Below are 18,552 nucleotides of genomic sequence, written 5' to 3'. Positions count from 1 at the left end.
TCCTAAATATCTCTGGGATCTGTACTTCTGTCCTTTCCCACTGCTGTCACCTAATCCTTGTCACTGTCATCTCTCTCCTGGACTGTCGCAACTACCTCCCAGCTAATCTCCAACAGTCGCCTTTGTCTCCTCTCTAGTACCTTCCCTGCACGATAACCACAAGACTCTTTTCAAAATGACTGTATAATCATATCACTCCATTACTGAAAATCATTCAGTAGAATCCTGTTGCTTTTAGGATAAAACCAGACGTTCATAACATGGCTTTTCATAATCTGACCTTTCTCTCCTACCCTATCTTGTATCTTTCTCCCTCCCTCACAACTGTGGACTCAGTGTTTTTCCAGTGTACTTCGTTGTTACACACCTGTCTTTCTCCTTTGTATACCTCCATGTTTATCATTTCTCTGTTAGAAGTGCTTTTTCTATAGGAAAGCAAAGGGACAGAAGAAAACAACTTGGATTAGTCAGTCTACAGAGGTAATAAAATTACAAAAGTGACTTAAAACTAAATGCTAGCAAATGTTGAGCTTGACTCTTATTTATCCGTACTAAATTAACAAGGATAATGAAATTAACAAGAATGATGTATTTTTATATTTTAAACTTGTTCTAAGTAGCATTTCAAGCCATCTCACAGATGATTATTCTTGTAGAGTATAATTATTATATTTCAGACCCAACTACATTGTAATTACAGTGTGTTCTCTTTTGTTATTAGAACCATGTATGTTCATGATTGAGTTGAGATCAGCAAATAATTGTTGAGCCCTGCTGTTTGTATAAGGACCTCTGTAAGGACAGATCAGATTGATCCCCAAACACATCTTCATTTCCTCTCTTGTCTTTAGATGTACTTATTTAATATAACCTTATATGTTACGTTTGAATTGCAAATACCTTAGACTTGTTCCAAAATATCAATTATTTATGACAAAGTTTTCCCTAAAATCGAACCTGAATAAGATGGACTTTTGTTTATTATGTTAATTTTTCTTTCCTCCAGGCACAAATCCTTATTTGACTTTTCACTGTGTTAATCAGGGAACGATTTTGCTGGATCTTGCTCCAGAAGATAAAGAATATCAGTCAGTAGAAGAAGAGGTAATGTATATCAGAATTTTTAACTATCTTTTCCTGAGATCTGTGGTTAAGCCTCTTTTTTCCAAGAGAGGTAAGCTTGTCTTACCTTGACTTATGGTCGCTTGCCTATCTGATACTCTGTCTCCTTAGCCAGTGTGGTGGCATATTGCCAACATTAAAACAGTTCTGTGGATTAGAACTATGCCATGTTGCTTTCACAGCATAACCCTACAGTTTCCAAAAGGTGGGCCAGATGTATCTTTTTGTTCAGGAGACTTTCCTGAAACTCATGCAAGTAAGGACCCTATTAGCACTATTTTCTGATATTGTTAAAAATGCTGCCTGAGACTGATAAGGAGTGAGAGTTTTGCATCAAAGATAGCAAATAGCTTTTTATCTTTATTTTTATGCAAAGTTATAAAATGTGATTATAAAATAATACTCCTAATATTCATGTGTGCTTAGGAAAACTGCCCCATAACTCGAGTCACCTTTCATTTCTGCAGTCACGGTTATTTTAAAGCATCATAATGAGGCTGTTTGTATGACCCTCTTGGTAAAGACGATGCCACAGAGATTCTCTCTCTCCAGATGGCTTATGCCTCACTTCTTACAGATAATAAACAAAGTGCCTAATGGCACTATCATAATAAATCAGCTTCCTAACTAATTCCACTGTTTTGCAGAGAAAGACATCCCTACATTTTTGTTTGTTTTCTGCCTCTTAATTAGTGCTCATAGTTTTCCCATTCCAGGGACTAAAGAACTTTACTCCAGGGTAGCATTTCAGCTCATACTTAGTATATCAGGAAAGCATCCTGTCTTCTCATGTCTCACTGCATAATCATTCTCCTAGTAGGAAGTAAATTCTGATAATAAGGTCAAAAATGAGGTGATATAGAAGTTCCCATCATGGCTCAGTGGTTAATGAACCCAACTAGTATCCATGAGGACACAGGTTTGATCCCTGGCCCTGCTCAGTGGATTAAGGATCCGGCATTGTCGTGAGCTATGGTGTAGGTCACAGACGAGGCTCTGATCCTGCATTGCTGTGGCTGTGGTGTAGGCCGCAGCTACAGCTCTGATTCACCCCATAGCCTGGGAACTTCCATATGCTACGGGTATGGCCCTAAAAAGACAAAAGACAAAAAAAAAAAAAAAAAAAAAAAAAAAAAAAAGTGGTGATATAGAGAATCAACTATTTGAATCAATGCTATGAGATATTTAAGTCTTTAAAACATTTTACTTTTCCATCGTAATTCTTAATTTGGAAAGTGGAAGAAGGATAAGTAGTGTTCAGAAGAGAGTTATTCCACTCAGTTACATGTTACCTCCAATGGCCCTGGGTCTGTGTAAAGAGATAATAACAAATTTTTTCACCTAGAGAACAAAAATTTATTGATTTTTTTAAAAAATTCTTTGTGAGGAGTTCCCATTGTGGCTCAGCAGGTTTAGACCCCAACTAGTATCCAGGAGGATGCAGGTTTGATCCCTGGTCTTGCTCCGTATGTTAAGGATCCAGCATTGCCACAAGCTGCAGTATAGATTGCAAATGTAGTTTGACTTAATCACAGTGTTGCTTCTTAGTAACATAAAACAGTCATGTAGATGACTTAATGTGATATTTTACCCCATTGTGTTTACAGAAAAAACCTTTCAAAGCTTTTATTTAAAAAAAATAGAAAATGCAGAAGTTTAATGTTTATGTCTGTGACCATTTTCTCACCAGAAATACTTATTTACTAAACTTGATCATTTCATAGCAAACTTCTATTTATCTATTAGTGCTGAGTCTTAGACTTATCAGTATAATAGAATTGAAATGTTGAAAACAATGGGAGGAATGTCTTCAGAATCACACAATGGCACACATTTTCAGAAAGTCATTTTATTTTGTTCCATAGATGCAGAGTACAATTCGGGAACACAGAGATGGTGGTAATGCCGGCGGCATCTTCAACAGATACAATGTCATTCGAGTAAGTTTTTTAAATTTCAGGGTGAAAATTGGATTGCACAGCTTACCTGAAAACCAGATACAGGCTGGATCAACTGGTGTTAGTGAGGCAAATATGTGATAAGACTCCAGCTCACCCACAGATTTGGACCATAGCTGATAGTAATTTCTGTTACTATTCTGTTCTGTTAACCATTTCAAAGAGGCGTCAGAGGCCTGGATTTTCAGTCTAATTGAATTAATATTAATTAGATCAAAATGCACATATCTGTTAACCTCAGTATCTTAATTCATAACATGGGATAAATGACTGCTGTGTACTTTTTTCAAAGGGGCATCATGAAGATGCATAAAATCTGTTGAGAATTGGTTAGCCTTTGGGTTGATGGACCTGTGGAAGTTATACTGGTGCAGTCAGAATTGCCTGGGGGGCTTTTTGAAAAGTACAGATTTATAGGCCCCTATATCCTGAAATTCAATAAGTCCTTGGGTGATTTTGAGGTATAGCCAGGTCTGGTACAGAATAACAAACAGAAACTGTAATTGAAAATTAGGTCACTAAAAGCCAGAGTAGGAACTGAATTACACTGACCTGGCAACTTTATCATTTTTAAATCATACACTGCCAATTAACATACATTTAACTAAGTCACTTCTTTCGTCCTTATTCTTAAAGATTCAAAAAGTTGTGAATAAGAAGTTGAGAGAACGATTCTGCCACAGACAAAAGGAGGTGTCTGAGGAGAATCACAACCATCATAACGAGCGCATGTTGTTTCACGGTGGGTGTCGGGCAGCCATTAGTTCCCTGGGCATTTTCAAACTCCAGTAAAGTAGACTATGTCGTTGACTATATTAGTGTTAAAAACGATTTATTTTGATTTTTTTTTAACTACATGTTGGTACCAGCTTTCTAATGCCTTACATGTTAGTACAGCCTTTCCAAGTCATAAACAATAAAAATTATTTATCTGAAATTGTTTCAGAACTTAAATTGCACATTGTACCATCTAGATAGTGATATGCTATTTTTGTTGTAGTTTAGCTTAATTGTTTTAGTTTATCAGATTATCTGTTTCTGCTTAAAGTAAGATTGGGTGTAAAGTAATCTGTATTTTCAAAGCCACATTGTCCCTTGTTATCTAAAATCCATATAACACCCTTGCTTGGCACACACTATGGATCCCCGATAAGATTCTAGTACATGATAATAATTTATGTATAGTAGACCATCTTTCAAAATAAACTTTTCATTTTGGCATTATTAATTAATATTAATCTGCCAAGTACAAATAGTATGCAGCTAATTGAGATTCTAGAAAAGTGCTCAAAACTAATCTATCTTTCTATTTTTAGGTTCTCCTTTCATTAATGCCATTATTCATAAAGGGTTTGATGAGAGACATGCATATATAGGAGGAATGTTTGGGGCCGGGATTTATTTTGCTGAAAACTCCTCTAAAAGCAACCAGTATGTTTACGGAATCGGAGGAGGAACAGGCTGCCCCACGCACAAAGATCGGTCATGTTATATATGTCACAGGTGAGCATCTTGCCTTTTGTGTAATGGTTGCTGGCATCAGGACATGAACCAAATTAGAGTCTCGGGCTCTGTGGAAATTACAAGTAATCCTCAGTTTTACTCCTGATGAATCAGTCTGTTCTGGGGATTGGATAGGAATAGCTGACCAGTCCTTTACCTGATGAAAGATGACAGCCAAGCTGAGAACAGCCGTGGTAGAAGCCAGGGATATGTCAGCCAGTCGGAGGCTACAGTGTCGCTCCATCCTGGTTTTCTCCCTGGTCTTACTTTCCTTGCTTCAGATTCAGAACAAGGTTAAGAATTTTTTCTGTAGTATAAAGAACCTCCATCTCTAATCACATTTGAACTAAAACACACAACTTCCATAAACAAATAGAATCTTTAATTTGCTTCTGATGTTGTTAGTGATGTTTTAAGGCAGGGTCTGTAATTACCCTTGAGAGGTCCAACTTCAAAATATAACTTGGGAATTAATAGTAAACAAATGAATATTAGCTTTTTAAATAGGGTTTTTAAACTCAGAAATTTGAGAGAATATAATAAACTCTAAAGTCAGTGAAAAAAAGACAATTTCCTTCCTTGTTATTAGAAAAAAAGAAGATGAAAGAATTGTGCTTCACAAAAAATTGCCTTACACTTTATTGCATTTCTCTTTAAATTAACCAGATGTATTATTTTTGCAAAGTCAAGTTAATAAGATACCTTGTAATCTAGTTGAAACCTCAGAAAGACCCATATAACCTTGCAATTACTATGGTTATTCACCTCAAAACTTACCCCTCTAAGTTATTTTGTGAAAAAATTGTAACTGACAGCAATTCTAGGACAGGTGGCCTACGTCCAGAAGGAAACTTCTTTCTATTAAGGTCGCTGTGGTTAATAACACATAAAAATTCCCGAGGACTTAAAACATGCAGAAATTCCCTTTGTTGCTTCAGACCTAACTGCTAAATAAGCAATAAGTGTGAACCTAGGAGTTCCCTTCGTGGTTCAGCAGGTTAAGAATGCGACTAGTATCAATAAGGATGTGGTCTCGATCCCTGGCCTCAATCAGTGGGTTAAGGATTGCCGTGAGGTGTGGTGTAGGTCAAAGATGAGACTCAGATCCCACATTGCTGTGGCTCTAACACAGGCCAGCAGCTACAGCTCCAATTCAACCCCTAGCCTGGGAACTTCCATATGCTGCAAGTGCAGCCCTAAAAAGATCAAAAAAAAAAAAAAAAAAAAGTGAAATTAGATGAGAATTAACAGTTGCTCACCAAAATAAGATACATACAAGGAGTTCCCATTGAAGCTCAGCAGAAATGAATCTGACTAGTATCCATGAGGATACAGGTTCGATCCCTGCCCTCGCTGAGTGGGTTGAGGATCTGGTGTTGCCAATGCAGGGCATTGGTGTCCCCACATTGGAGCTCTCCATCTGCCCTGACGCACACAAGGCACAAGATGAGCCAGTGGGCAGACGTGAACCAGGACCAACCTCTTTTCCACACCTTCTCCTGTCTCCACATCAACAAGAATGCCCTGGGGCAGGAAGCAGAAGGCGGAAGTGAGGGCGTCAGGTTAAGCTTTGCATGACATATGGACACTGGGAGTAACCATGGCAGTGGGCCAAGTGGGCAGAGTCCAGTGACATCAAGGTGCTGCCACAGTGAGCGTGGAACTTCCTTCTAATGCAGATCAAAAGGTTTTCCTCTGGGACCTACAAGAGAGTACAGTTGATGCCAAGACAGCATCCCAGAGGGTCATCAGTAACATCACACTGAAAAAGCCAGCCTGGGCAGAACTCAGATACTGGGTCTGGCACTATTTTGACTTACAGTAATATCTCTGATTAGCCACAATCCAAAGATCATACTCCATTACTAAGAACAATTTGATTGGATAATTACCATTTACATTAACAGCGTGACCTATCTTATGGCTTAGTTAAAATGTTTATTAAATGCTTACTAAAATATTGGGAGTTCCCTTTGTGGCTCAGGAGTTAACAAACCCAACTAGTATCCATGGGGACATGGGTTCAATCCCTGATTTCACTCAGTGGGTTAAGGATCCAGCGTTGCCTTGAGCTGTGGTGTGGGTCACATTCGCAGCTCCTGTCTCCACATCAACAAGAATGCCCTGGGGCAGGAAGCTGCTGTAGGCCAGCAGCTACAGCTCTGATTAGACCCCTAGCCTGGGAACCTCCATATGCCTCAGTTGCGCCCTAAAAAAGACCAAAAAATATATATGTATGTTTACTAAATGTTAAAATTTTATTTGCAAACTTTGATTTTAAAGGGCCACATAGTAAATATTTTGGGCTTGGCAGGCTCCATGGTCCTTGTCACAGTGACTCAGCTCTGCCCCTGTAATACAAAAGCAGCTACAGACAACATGTAAATGAATGTATGGCTATGTTCCAATAAAGTTTTATTTACAAAAACAGGTGGCAAACTAGATTTGGCCCATAGTTTGCCAGCTTCTAATTTATGTAATACATTTTCTTCCCAAACAGTCTTTCTTCTCCATAATACTTAAAAACTGCCCCAATTTATGTTTCATTCAAGTAGTATACATTTAAGCTAAGTATTTTTTTATACAACCCACTTTTATTGTTATTTATGTCATCCCAGCCTTTACTTCTCCATAATGAGTAAACCCACTCTTAATTTCAGATGTTGCTGCCATCTGCTTATTTTCTTCACTTTCCTCCTATCCATCCACACTCATCCTTCCAGAATGCAGTTTCCACTAGTATTTGTATTTTTCCACTAATCACAACTTGCCAGGTGTTTTCTGTGATTGATTTCCAAATCACATCAAAACCACTTTAAATTTTAACTATAACTATTTAGCCTGCTAGCTGCTTATATTAAATCTCATCCCATTCCAACTCATAAAATCAAAAGTGACATTTAAATTAGCTTGCCTTATGTTAACTATTTTTTTAAAAATCAATAAACCCTCCAGTTATCCTAAGATTTAAAGCTTCCTTCAAAGCATCGTTTTCCTTTTTCTTCAGACAAATGCTTTTCTGTAGAGTGACCCTTGGCAAGTCCTTTCTACAATTCAGCACCATGAAAATGGCTCACGCCCCCCCAGGCCATCACTCCGTTATTGGGAGACCAAGTGTGAATGGGCTGGCGTATGCTGAATATGTCATCTACAGAGGAGAGCAGGTATGATACTCGTCGAATAAGCATGACCAAGCTGCCAAAAACAGTCTGATCCAGAACGCAGAGACCACATAAGTTTAAAGAAAGCCATTTAATGAAATATCCCACACACAGTTTTGATGGCGTTAGTTGCTTCAGTTCAAAATGAAGGTATCAAAATACTTTGATGTTACCTTTACACACAAACCCTGCCAGCCAGGTAGCACAATGTGGACAAGATGGCAGCTGAGAAATAAAGGCGTGCCATCTCGTGCCATTCTTGAGGCCTGCTGTTCTGGATTAATGCTTTGTGTCTTTCATGCCCCCCACACAGGCAGTGGAGAGCTAAGAACAGCTGCCATTTAAGGATCTTCATGATGCACTTGCCACAGGCTGGTCACATCCTCACATGAGTTGAAGCTCTATACCTCTGATAATGGTACTCCCGCAGAATGAGAGCTTTCTCAGTCTTAAAGCTACAGTACAATTCTGCCACCCGCTTGAGGATCCAAAATAAAATTCTCAATAAGCAGGAAAACTTTATCATTTTCAATCCAGGCCTTAACTCTCACAGTACTGCTAAATGCCTACTGATTTGTCTAGAAACAAATATCACCTTGTCTGAACTTAATTGAATTTCAAATGGATACTTTAACTACATTGTTGGAGAAAGGAAAAAAAAGGAGAAAAGAGAAATTAACTGTTATGGAGGTTCCTGTCATGGCTTAGCAGTAACAAACCGGACTAGTATCCGTGAGAATGCCGGCTCGAGCCCTGGCCTCACTCAGTGGGTTAAGGATCTGGTATTGCTGTGAGCTATGGTGTAGATCTCAGATGCAGCTTGGATCCAGAGTTGCTGTGGCTGTGGTGTAGGCTGGCAGCTGTAGCTCCAATTCGACTCCTAGCCTGGGAACTTCCACATGCTCTAAGCAAGGCTCTAAAACCCAATAAATAAATAAATAAATATTATTTATTAATCATAATTTATTATTGGTGGGATTGTTTCTTTCTTTAGAAATGAAAAGATATGTTGAAAATTAACTGCACTGTGCTCGAAAGAAAAATAGTTCTGATTTTAGTATGTGACCGGACTTAAAACATCAGGGATATTTTTGTATGTTGTTCTTCAAGCGTCACATTAAATTTGACATGGGGGAGGTGTTCTCTGACATTGGCAGCTACATAGATTTAGCCTGTTTTACTGAAATGATAGGAACAATGCAGAGTTATTGAACCTGAAGAATGGAAGACTGACTATATAATAATTTATAGGACAATTTTCAATATACAAAATCATTCAAGGGAGCATGATTCTTCACCTCTGTGGAGAATAAACTGAAAACATTTGAATTTAAATTGTAGCATTGAAGATTTGGATTAAGAAGAGTTTCCTGAAAGTCAGTTGCTAAAAGTGGTTGTTGAATCTTTTCTTATAAGTATTTTTTAAAATACGCTCTATGCTTTTATAACCAGCATGAGTTCAGCACATACTTGACAAGAAATGGATGTTGGTCAATCATGGGCCCTTCTAGTCCTGCCTTAATTTTCCTTTTTATGGTGTGTGGCTCTCTAATGAAGGGTAACTGTATGTAAACAGTATGCAAAGTAGAGATGACAGTGTAACAATTCTAGGATTATAGGATTCATATGTGTTTATATACAGATATAGACATGGGCCTCCTAATTGTTTGGGCACCTATGAATTGGCTGCACAGGCCCTTGAGTACATTTAGAGTATTCAGCAGCCTCTGAAGCTTGCATGGTAAGCAGGGCTTTAGTCTTTTACCTGCCAAAAGGCTGATGTATTTTCCTTCCTGTCATCTCCAGGCCTACCCTGAGTATCTCATCACTTACCAGATCATGAAGCCAGAAGCTCCTTCACAGACCGCAACCGCCGCAGAGCAGAAGACCTAGTGAATGCCCATGGATAAAGGCCAGATGGAATTTAAACCTGGGACTGGACTACAGTGGATTGTTTTCAACAAAATCAATATTCTATAAATCCCTGACAGCCTAGAAATAAGCTGTTTGTCTTTTATAAAGCATTGCTATCGTGATGAATAGAGTATGAGTAACTGATACATACTCAATTGCTACTGTTCCCTTTGAGGAAATGTTTACAGGGGCGGCCTTTTAACATATCTCAGGCTCATTTTCATTGCAGTTATCCATTTCTAAAACGGGATTGCTTTGATCCGGCCTTGGAAATGGAAAAAAGAAAACATAACCAATACTTTCCCAAATGTTTGCAATTCACACACTACATTTGCTTTGATATGTGGGGCACGTGTATATAATAAATATCCACCACATATGACAGGCTCATTTTTAGTTTTTTCTGAACATGCATCATTCACTTTTTTTTTTAAATTGGTTATTGTCATTGCCGTTGTTGCTTACTTTGAAAATGAGCCAGAGCCTTCTTGAGGATTTTGCACAGAGTCACACTGACTCAACTCGCCAGAGATGTAACCCAAGCTTCTGGCTGAGCAAGGCTTCACTTCCACTTTTTTTTTTTCCCCCACTGATTTATTTTATATCTGTACTTATCAAAGGAAACTGAGACGGAAAGGAAAAACATCACGTTTTGGTTTCCTGTTATTGATTAGCCAGTCTTACAAGGGAAAGGCACAAACAGCAACCTGATTTAGGAGCTCCCAAGTTCAGAGCAGTCAAAGCCAGTGAGGCCACCTGCTTGTTCCAACACAAGCCTGCTTCCCAGGCATTCAGGACGGTACTGGAGGCCAAGCAGAGGCCAGCCAGGGAGAGGCTTGAGTTCTGCCGCCGTGAGTTCTGAGAGGAAACTGCCAGAGAGGCCTGTGAATTCAGGAGAAGCAGCATTCAGACTCAGGAGGGCTGTGCAGTTCTGTAATCCAGCAGCAGGAAAGACCGAGGATGCCTCGGAGGAAACCGCCTTCTCGTCAGTAAGCCGTACCACCAGAATTGTCGCCCCCAAATTAGCTGCCTTATTTCCAAATTCAGTGGAATTATCGTACTTCATTGGAGTCACAAAAATATTACTTTATTGTTCCTCTAGTTTAGAAAACTAGGATCCAAATCCTGTTTAGTCACTAGTTATGCACAAATGCAGGAACTTTTTTGTTTACTCCAGATTTGGGGTTTATTTCAAATGAGGTGCTTCAAATAGTTTATGTAGGTCCCTGCACTAAATTTTTGAACCATTTCTTCAAACTTCTTAATAGACAAAACAAAAATGGAAACCAAAGCTCTTTCAGTTATTTTTGAAATGAAGGTGGAGAAATAACCACACTTTTTTTTTCATGAAATCACTACTTTGTTTTGCTTTTTTTATCAACATTTGTCATGTGCACTTTGACACTTGTGAAAAGTTATCCATTACAGTTCTCACACCTGCCCTTTTCACCTCAACTGAATATTAAGTGCATCAACTTCTTTACTTTGACGTGTTCTGCGTCTACTGAGCCATGAAGTAAAAACACTATATGTGGTTAAAAAAAAACAGAAAAAGGAAAAAGTGTGATACAAACTTACCATTTCAACTTAAAGTCCTGAAAACTAATTTGTTTTTTAATGCAGGCTGATTAAGCTGTGACCTCATTTAATCTCCTTAAGAAAAATAAAATGGTTACATGCAAAGATTCTAGAATAGGCTCTTAAAATACATCTTTTGCTTTCCTTTTGGCTTGAGTCCAATGCTAGAACTAGGCATCGGGAACTAGTTTTGAGTTTTATAGCTGAATCTTGCATGGGTCCTCAAAATTAAATCAAGAATTAGCCTCAGTTGTTGCTTCTATTGAAGTTTTAGTGACCCAAGCTGGGTGTTTGTGTCTTGGCTACTTGTTTAATAGCACCTAGATTCCATATGAAGCTTCCAGTTTGATGTTCATTAAGAGGGCTTTTTTTCCTCCCTTCCTTCTTTTTTGCTGTGTGTAACAATGGGTTGAAAGAATTGGCATCTCCGTAGTTTTCAGTAATTGTAAAAGTGTATATATTACTTGCCTCCCCAATTAGATATAGTCTAAAATGGTAAACACAGCTGTGATTTTTAGTTAAGTAAAAGGGTTAATACGGTATAGATACCAAAAGCTTTATAGCGTCATTAAAAAGATAAGCCACTACCTGGCTGTGGTTATATGTCATTTCCATCATGCTAACTAGATTAATGGATGTGCCGGTTTTAAAACTTCAGCCTTACACTTGAGAAGTTAAACTGTGGTTCAATATTTAAACTGCCAATGTTATGCATCTGATGTTCTGTGTGCCGAGTAAAGGTACTGTGTAAGGAAGACGTTTGCTGTGCTTCTTGTCTTGTAATGATTCAAGTATGTGGTATTTCTTGAAAGAATGTGTACATATTATTCCTCTGCTAAAGAGAATGAGTTAATTGATATCTCACAGGAGCCAAATACATTTTTTTCGAAACTTGAAAACCAAAGGTCATCATGAATGAGTGCATTCAAGTTAGCAAAAGTTGATTGCATTTGGAATTTCCACCTATAGCACTGTGAAAAACCCTTTGGAATATAAAAGCATAGCATTAAATTAGGCTGAAATCCGTTTAATTTCTTGTGTATGCACTATATAGAAACACTAGCAAGTTGAGGACTTCTAGTGTGGCCTCCCCTGAATGATGCCTCTGCTTCCCAAACTGTATAGAAGAGAGAATCCAGGCGCCTTCGCCAGCTCTACTGCAGTTCTGACATCAAAGGGCTTCTAGACCTGATGGTCCAGGCTACTACGTATGGGCCAGCTGGATATTTGACTCGGGCGTAAGTTAAGTGCTCTACTGAACACTTTCTCCTTGTACTTGGCCGCCTCCTCCTTCCCTTTTCCCCACTTGCTAGTCTGGAATTATGAGTAGCACCAACAATTGCCTTTGAGCACCAGCCCCCCTCATTTTCCTACTTTCTCCATCTTGATTCTTGCACAAGCCGACTGCACCTCTCTGTTTCCACATCACAACCAGAGCCAGGTATTAGGCCTCATGTGCTCTGCTCAGCAGATTCTGCCACGTTGCATGGACCCAAGCATTTTAATTCTATGCAAAATAATAGCAGTGCAACCAGAATTCTTCCTTACCTTTTCCTTCTTGGAATTTGGAATTTCTAGCTTTTTTCAGTAACGTAAGTAGAATAAATAGTATTAGGATGTGTTTGTGAAATAGCATCCTTGTGCTCGTTTGAGCTTGGTATTGGTGGCTACACTAATTTCCCTTTGCTCTCAAAATAGCAAAGTGCGTTGCTATGTGCAGATAAATGCCTGAATGTGGCAAATAACATAAAATAGATTAATATTCTATTATTATAGCCTTTATGCAAAAAAATAAAATTTTGGTCTACACTGAAAGAGCGTTAAAATGCAATAAGTTTTCCATGTTTTTCTCTATTTAAATACATCTCCCAACGGCACAAAGGTTATTGGCCATTGCTTGCCCTTCTTTTTTAATATCTGAACCCTCTGGATTCCTGTGAATGCTTTCAAACAGAAATGGTGTATATTTTTAAGCACCTTTCCCCCAATTTGTCCAGATCCCATATATACGATAACCTCTGATAAACAGCCTTTTTTCTGGGTTTTCTGTTGGGCAATTATCTTGCATAGAACTTTAGCTTTTAGCCATTCAGGCAACACTCAAAACTAACATTAGGATAGGGTTTCATGTGTCAGACATTTACTTAATGACTACAGTTAAACTTGTTTGACGTCAAATCAGTGACAGAGAAATGGAAAGAAAGCAATTGTGAAGGTAATACCTGAGCTTTAGTTGGGCACATATAGCATATGAAGAGGTAATGCATTTTTTTAAAAAATCTTTTTTAAAAAGTGGGGTTTTTTCAGAGAACGTTGTACATTCTGAAATCTATAGACAATTAAGGAATTCCTGCTGTGGCACATGGGATTAAGGATCCTGTGTTTCTGTGGCGGCGCAGGTTCAATCCCCAGCCCAGCGCAGTGAGTTAAAGATCCAACATTGCCACAACTGTGGTATAGGTTGCAATTGCAGCTCAGATTCGATCCCTGGCCTCCCTGTGGTCATCGAATTCCATGTGCTACAAGTGCAGCCATTAGAAAAAAAAAAAAGAGGGAGTTCCTGTTGTGGCACATCGGAAACAATCCAAGTATCCATGAGGATTTGGGTTCGATCCCTGGCCTCACTCAGTGGGTCAGGGGAACCAGCATTACCATGAGCTGTGGTGTAGGTCGCAGACAGCTTGGGTCCCGAGTTGCTGTGGCTGTGGCTGTGGCCAGCAACTCCGATTTGACCCCTAACCTGGGAACTCCATATGCTGTAGGTGCCGCCCTAAAAAGCAAAAAAAAAAAAAAAAAAAAAAAAGGCAATTAAATGTTTCATCTTAGAAATGCCTTAACCATGAAACTTTTTAACCTTTTATATCCTAATAAATACAAAGCTGTAATTCCATTTCTCAGTGTGTGAAAGGTGTCAGGAAGTCAGGTGTATCTCCATGTATCTCACACCTGGTAAGCTTACATATGAGAGTCTATTTGATAAGCAATGCTACAATGCTCCCTTACATGCAAAGGAGCTGATAGAATCAATCCATCCCAATTTCTCTCCCTCTAAACTTCCTCAGTACCAAGTCTTCTGGTTTAGAGAAATTCTGGAAAGATTTCAAAGCCCCTTAAGTTTCGTGCATGTGGGAATAGAGCAACAGCTCTTAAAATGACACCATGTAGAATTTGCATGCTGCACAAGCTGTTTTTTTAAACATGTTAAAATATAAACCATGGTAATAAATGAGTAGGACACTGAAGATTTTATATCCTAAAACCAAATACTCTCACAGGTGTGATCAGTTTTAAACATCTGCCAGAGGGTTCGGCCTCCTTTGAAATAACATTCCACAGTAGAGATGATGGCATTTTGACTCTTCATTCTTTCTCTTTTCTGCTTCGCAATTTCTCATCTCCGCCCCCACCTCCACCACTCTTCTTTTCAAACAGATTTCAGAATCCGCTTCGTTACTTTTCATCTGTTTGCCCTTTTCTGCAGTCTGCCCTGAAAGCCCCTTGTTGATTCCGTTTGCAGAGAAATGTAGTTAAACCCCATTGGGGCGGGGGTCCCTCACAAACTCCCAGGCCCCTCCCAAGGTTCAGGATGGAAAGCTGGAAATCACAAGAGTAAAAATTAGAAAGGAACCAAAACCTTCAAAGCTAATAGCCTAGGCCTAGAAGATGACCTTGACCTTATAGCCATTGTATTCATTACAAAGAATAGGTAAACTCTCATGAGCATATAATACCTGTTTCTGCTTCCATTTTTCAAGCTCATCTTGTCTTTGTGGTTGTAGTATTTGTCTTTCATATCTACAAACTGAAAAGGTACTTGTAGCAACGAGGTTTCTCCAAAACATTTACCAAACCAGCTTTGAGGAAATCTAGAATGTTTCCTGACAACAGCATTTGGAGTAGTAATTGTATTTTCTCATTGTGATGTTGGTCTGTGTACGTAACCAATGTAGTGACTCTTTGTTCATTACTGGTGATGTTTTTATTTGTAGTCTCTGTGTGACCTTCCAGTAGCCAGGGGTTCAAATCCCCTCCCCTCTCTTTTTTGCATCTGTCTGTTTGTAGAACTGTAAGATAAAATACAAGACACCCAGTTAAGTTTGAATTTCAAATAAACTATTTTTTTTTGCTTAAGTATGGTTCATGCATTATTTGGCATATATTTACTGTAAAAAAAAAAAGTATCTGAAATTCAGACTTAACATGTTGGGGGTTTTTTTGGCTTTGTTTTGTTTTGTTTTACTCAATCTGGCAACCCTATCGATTTGGTCATGGAAAATCTCTGACAGCATGTCAATTCTAGACTTCACTATCTTTCACATGGAATGGAAGACCTTTTTTCCCTCACCCTCTACTTTCCAAAAGAGGGCATCAAGGAACTCAGCCTGCCTACGTGGTGGGTTTCTATTCAAGACATCTTTATGATTATATTTAACCTGTAATTGTGCTTTGGCGAAATGTCTAACAGTACTTGTAACTGTTTAATATTCAATAAAAAATTTTTTTAAAGTATACTGTAGGTGGATAGCAGTGTACTTGGAAGAGTCTTCATTTCCCTGTTTGTTCCTTTCAATCTGACCAACCTTACTTAACAGGACTGACCTAAAACTGTCAGAATACAAATGACAACCCCGCCTCTGTCTGCCCAGTGAGGCCTGTGTGAAGTGCCTTAGCCTCGCCCCTGAGCCCACACTGGAGTCCCTGAAATACAGAATAGCAGAGAGCACAGCTTCCTTTTAGGGAGCTCCCTGCAACAGATGGACGGATGTTCACTTGGGAAGCAGATCTCACACCGGCTTCCAGGGCAGCTCGAAGGCCTGCAAACGCCCATGGCTCAGTCTCCTCCTGCCTCCTCTCATGTCATATGGCGGAGGTGGACAGAGGCATGTGGAATACCTGCCTCTTTCGATGGTAGGGCCTTAGTTGTGACTCAGTTTAAGGTCGCACGCTCTATTAATAGCGCTTGTAAACCTGTATCATTGGGCATGATTCACTTTTCCTTATTATTTTATAGTCATAAGACAGTATGATTAAAAGTCATCCTTCCCGGAGTTCCCTGGTGAGGCAGTGGGTTAAGTTTCCAGTGTTGTCACTGCCGTGGCGCAGGTTTGCTTCCTGGCCTGGGAACTTCCACATGCGATGGGCACACCCTAGAAGTAGAATCATCCTACAGCATATAGATCCATCTACACTTCACTGTCTGTCACATGGAACGGATGACCTTTTGTCCCTCACCCTCTGCTTTCTGAAAGAGGACATCAAGGAGCTCCACTTGCCTGTTGAACCTGTTTAACCTGCAAGCTGATGGAACCCCTGGCATTATGTTGGGAAAATAAAACTTTTCTCTAACTGTTCATATTGTGCATTCAGTTGGTCCCTATGGCACTCACCGTGTGGCAGGAAAGACACCTCAGGTGGACTTAGATGTGAAAAGAGTACTGTAAGAGCAGACATAAGATAAGCCCTAATGTTGTGGGGGGACGGATCCTGACATCAGGGGTGACTTCAAACCATCCCCCCTTTTCTCCCTGTGATGTTCTTTTACAGCTTTCTTCTCGCCAGCAATTCTTTTTTTTTTTTTTTTTTTTTTGGTCTTTTTAGGGCCGCACCCACAGCAAATGGAGTTTCCCAGACTAGGGGTCCAATCAGAGCTGCAACCATTGGCCTACACCACAGTCAGAGCAACTCAGGATCCGAACCACATCTTTGTCATACACCACAGCTCACAGCAATGCCAGATCCTTAACCCACTGAGGGAAGTCAGGGATCGAATCCGTGTCCTCATGGATGCTAGTCAGGTTCATTAACCTCTGAGCCATGGCGGGAACTCCTCTCCAGCACTTCTTTATCTAAGGTTAGGTTTATCTTGTGATGCTTTCTGAATCAGATGGGGCCAATATAGCATGAGCAGGAGTGTGCATAGTGGTTGAAAGCTGTGCTTTGGTCCTTGGACGAGATCTTGGATAACCAATGTCTCTAAGAAGGTGAAACTTGCATTTTCAGGGTCTCTAGGTAACTAGAAAAGTTCTCTGTAGGTTCTCTGTGTATTGGTGTGATGGTTTTTTTAAAGTGATGATAAAACCTTTTCTAAGGTTTTTTACTATTTTATTTTTTATTATAGTTGATTTACAATGTTCTGTCAAAAGAAGAAAAAAATGCAAAACATTTTTGACCTTCTGTCCATCCAATGGCAAGTTGTGGCTGGTCTCCCCTTGAATCTTGAGCAGGCCTGAAACAATAGTCGAGACGAAGTGATGCTCTGTGACTTCTAAAATCAAAACCTAGAAGAGGGTGAAGTGTCCACCTTGCTGGCTGGAATACTCATGCCTTCACCTTACCCTGATCCATCTTGTAAGGAGTCTGACTGCTCTGCTGCAGAGGATGGAGAGGGTACGGTGCTTAAAGCCACAGTCACAACTGAACCTGTTGTTCAAGTCTGTAAGCTGACAGGCAGCAACAACTGGCCAATCATGGGAGTGCCGTTTAGATGGGCAGCACCATTTAGACTGAACCCTCAGAGAACAGCAGCCCAGCCAACATTGACTTTGGCCGCAAGAGAGACCCTAGTGAGAACCACCCAGCAGAGACTTTCCCAGCATTTTGGTGGCAGGGGTGGGGGGCGGCAAGTGCCCATGGCCTGCAGAAGTTCCTGGGCCAGGGGTCCAACCTGCGCCACAGCAGTGACCAGAGCAGCTGCAGTGACAATGCCAGATCTTTAGCCTGCTGTGCCACAAGATTCCTTTCCCAGCTTTCTAATCTCCAAATTCATGAGCTAAATAAAACAGTTGTTGGTTTACACAACTAAGTTCCTGGGTAAATTATAACACTAATAGTGATGTGGGCTATGGGGGGTTATAACAGCAGGGGAGTGAAGAGAAGGTAGTTGCTAGAGGTCAGATCTGTACCAGGCAGCCCTCAAGTGGGCTGGAAGTCAGACTCACTTGTGGGAGTTTTCATGCAAGGAGTCTTAGGCCCAAGAACCCTATTTTTAAAATAATATCCTATGAAAATATTGTAAACTCTTTTATCATAATAGCAATGGATGCCCAGTGCAAAAGGGTATAAATTCTACCCCTCAACTTTGTCATTCCCTCCCCTCTATTTTCAATTTTCCTGCAAGTTTGTTTCTCCAGGTAAATCAGGATCATTTTGCCACGTTCCTCCCAAATCCTGTTTTGAGATTACATGAAACATATAGGTTAATTTTCTGGAAAAATCTTTCCAAATTGTCCTTCCGCTTTTTTCAAGTTTGTTTGCTTGTTTGTTTGGAGGTTTTTTTGGCTGTGCCCCAGGCATACAAAAGTTCCCGGGCCAGGGAT

The 18,552-nt window shown here is 39.8% G+C and overlaps 1 protein-coding gene across 1 annotated transcript in view; it reads left to right on the top strand.

Moving 5' to 3' along the window:
• The window catches only part of TNKS (tankyrase), a 167,671-nt gene extending 153,283 nt beyond the window's left edge, over positions 1 to 14,388 (top strand). Inside the window, exons 22-27 of the mRNA XM_003133396.5 lie at positions 1,007 to 1,104; positions 2,988 to 3,062; positions 3,717 to 3,822; positions 4,397 to 4,583; positions 7,591 to 7,747; positions 9,551 to 14,388. Of these exons, the coding sequence (XP_003133444.2) occupies positions 1,007 to 1,104; positions 2,988 to 3,062; positions 3,717 to 3,822; positions 4,397 to 4,583; positions 7,591 to 7,747; positions 9,551 to 9,637 (710 nt within the window). The 3' untranslated portion in view covers positions 9,638 to 14,388. The remainder of the gene's footprint in view (positions 1 to 1,006; positions 1,105 to 2,987; positions 3,063 to 3,716; positions 3,823 to 4,396; positions 4,584 to 7,590; positions 7,748 to 9,550) is intronic.

Source organism: Sus scrofa, chromosome 15 (genome assembly GCF_000003025.6).
Source record: "Sus scrofa isolate TJ Tabasco breed Duroc chromosome 15, Sscrofa11.1, whole genome shotgun sequence".
Lineage (NCBI taxonomy): Eukaryota > Metazoa > Chordata > Mammalia > Artiodactyla > Suidae > Sus > Sus scrofa.
The sequence above is the reverse complement of the archived record's forward strand: the minus strand, read 5'-3'. Positions and strand labels throughout refer to the sequence as shown.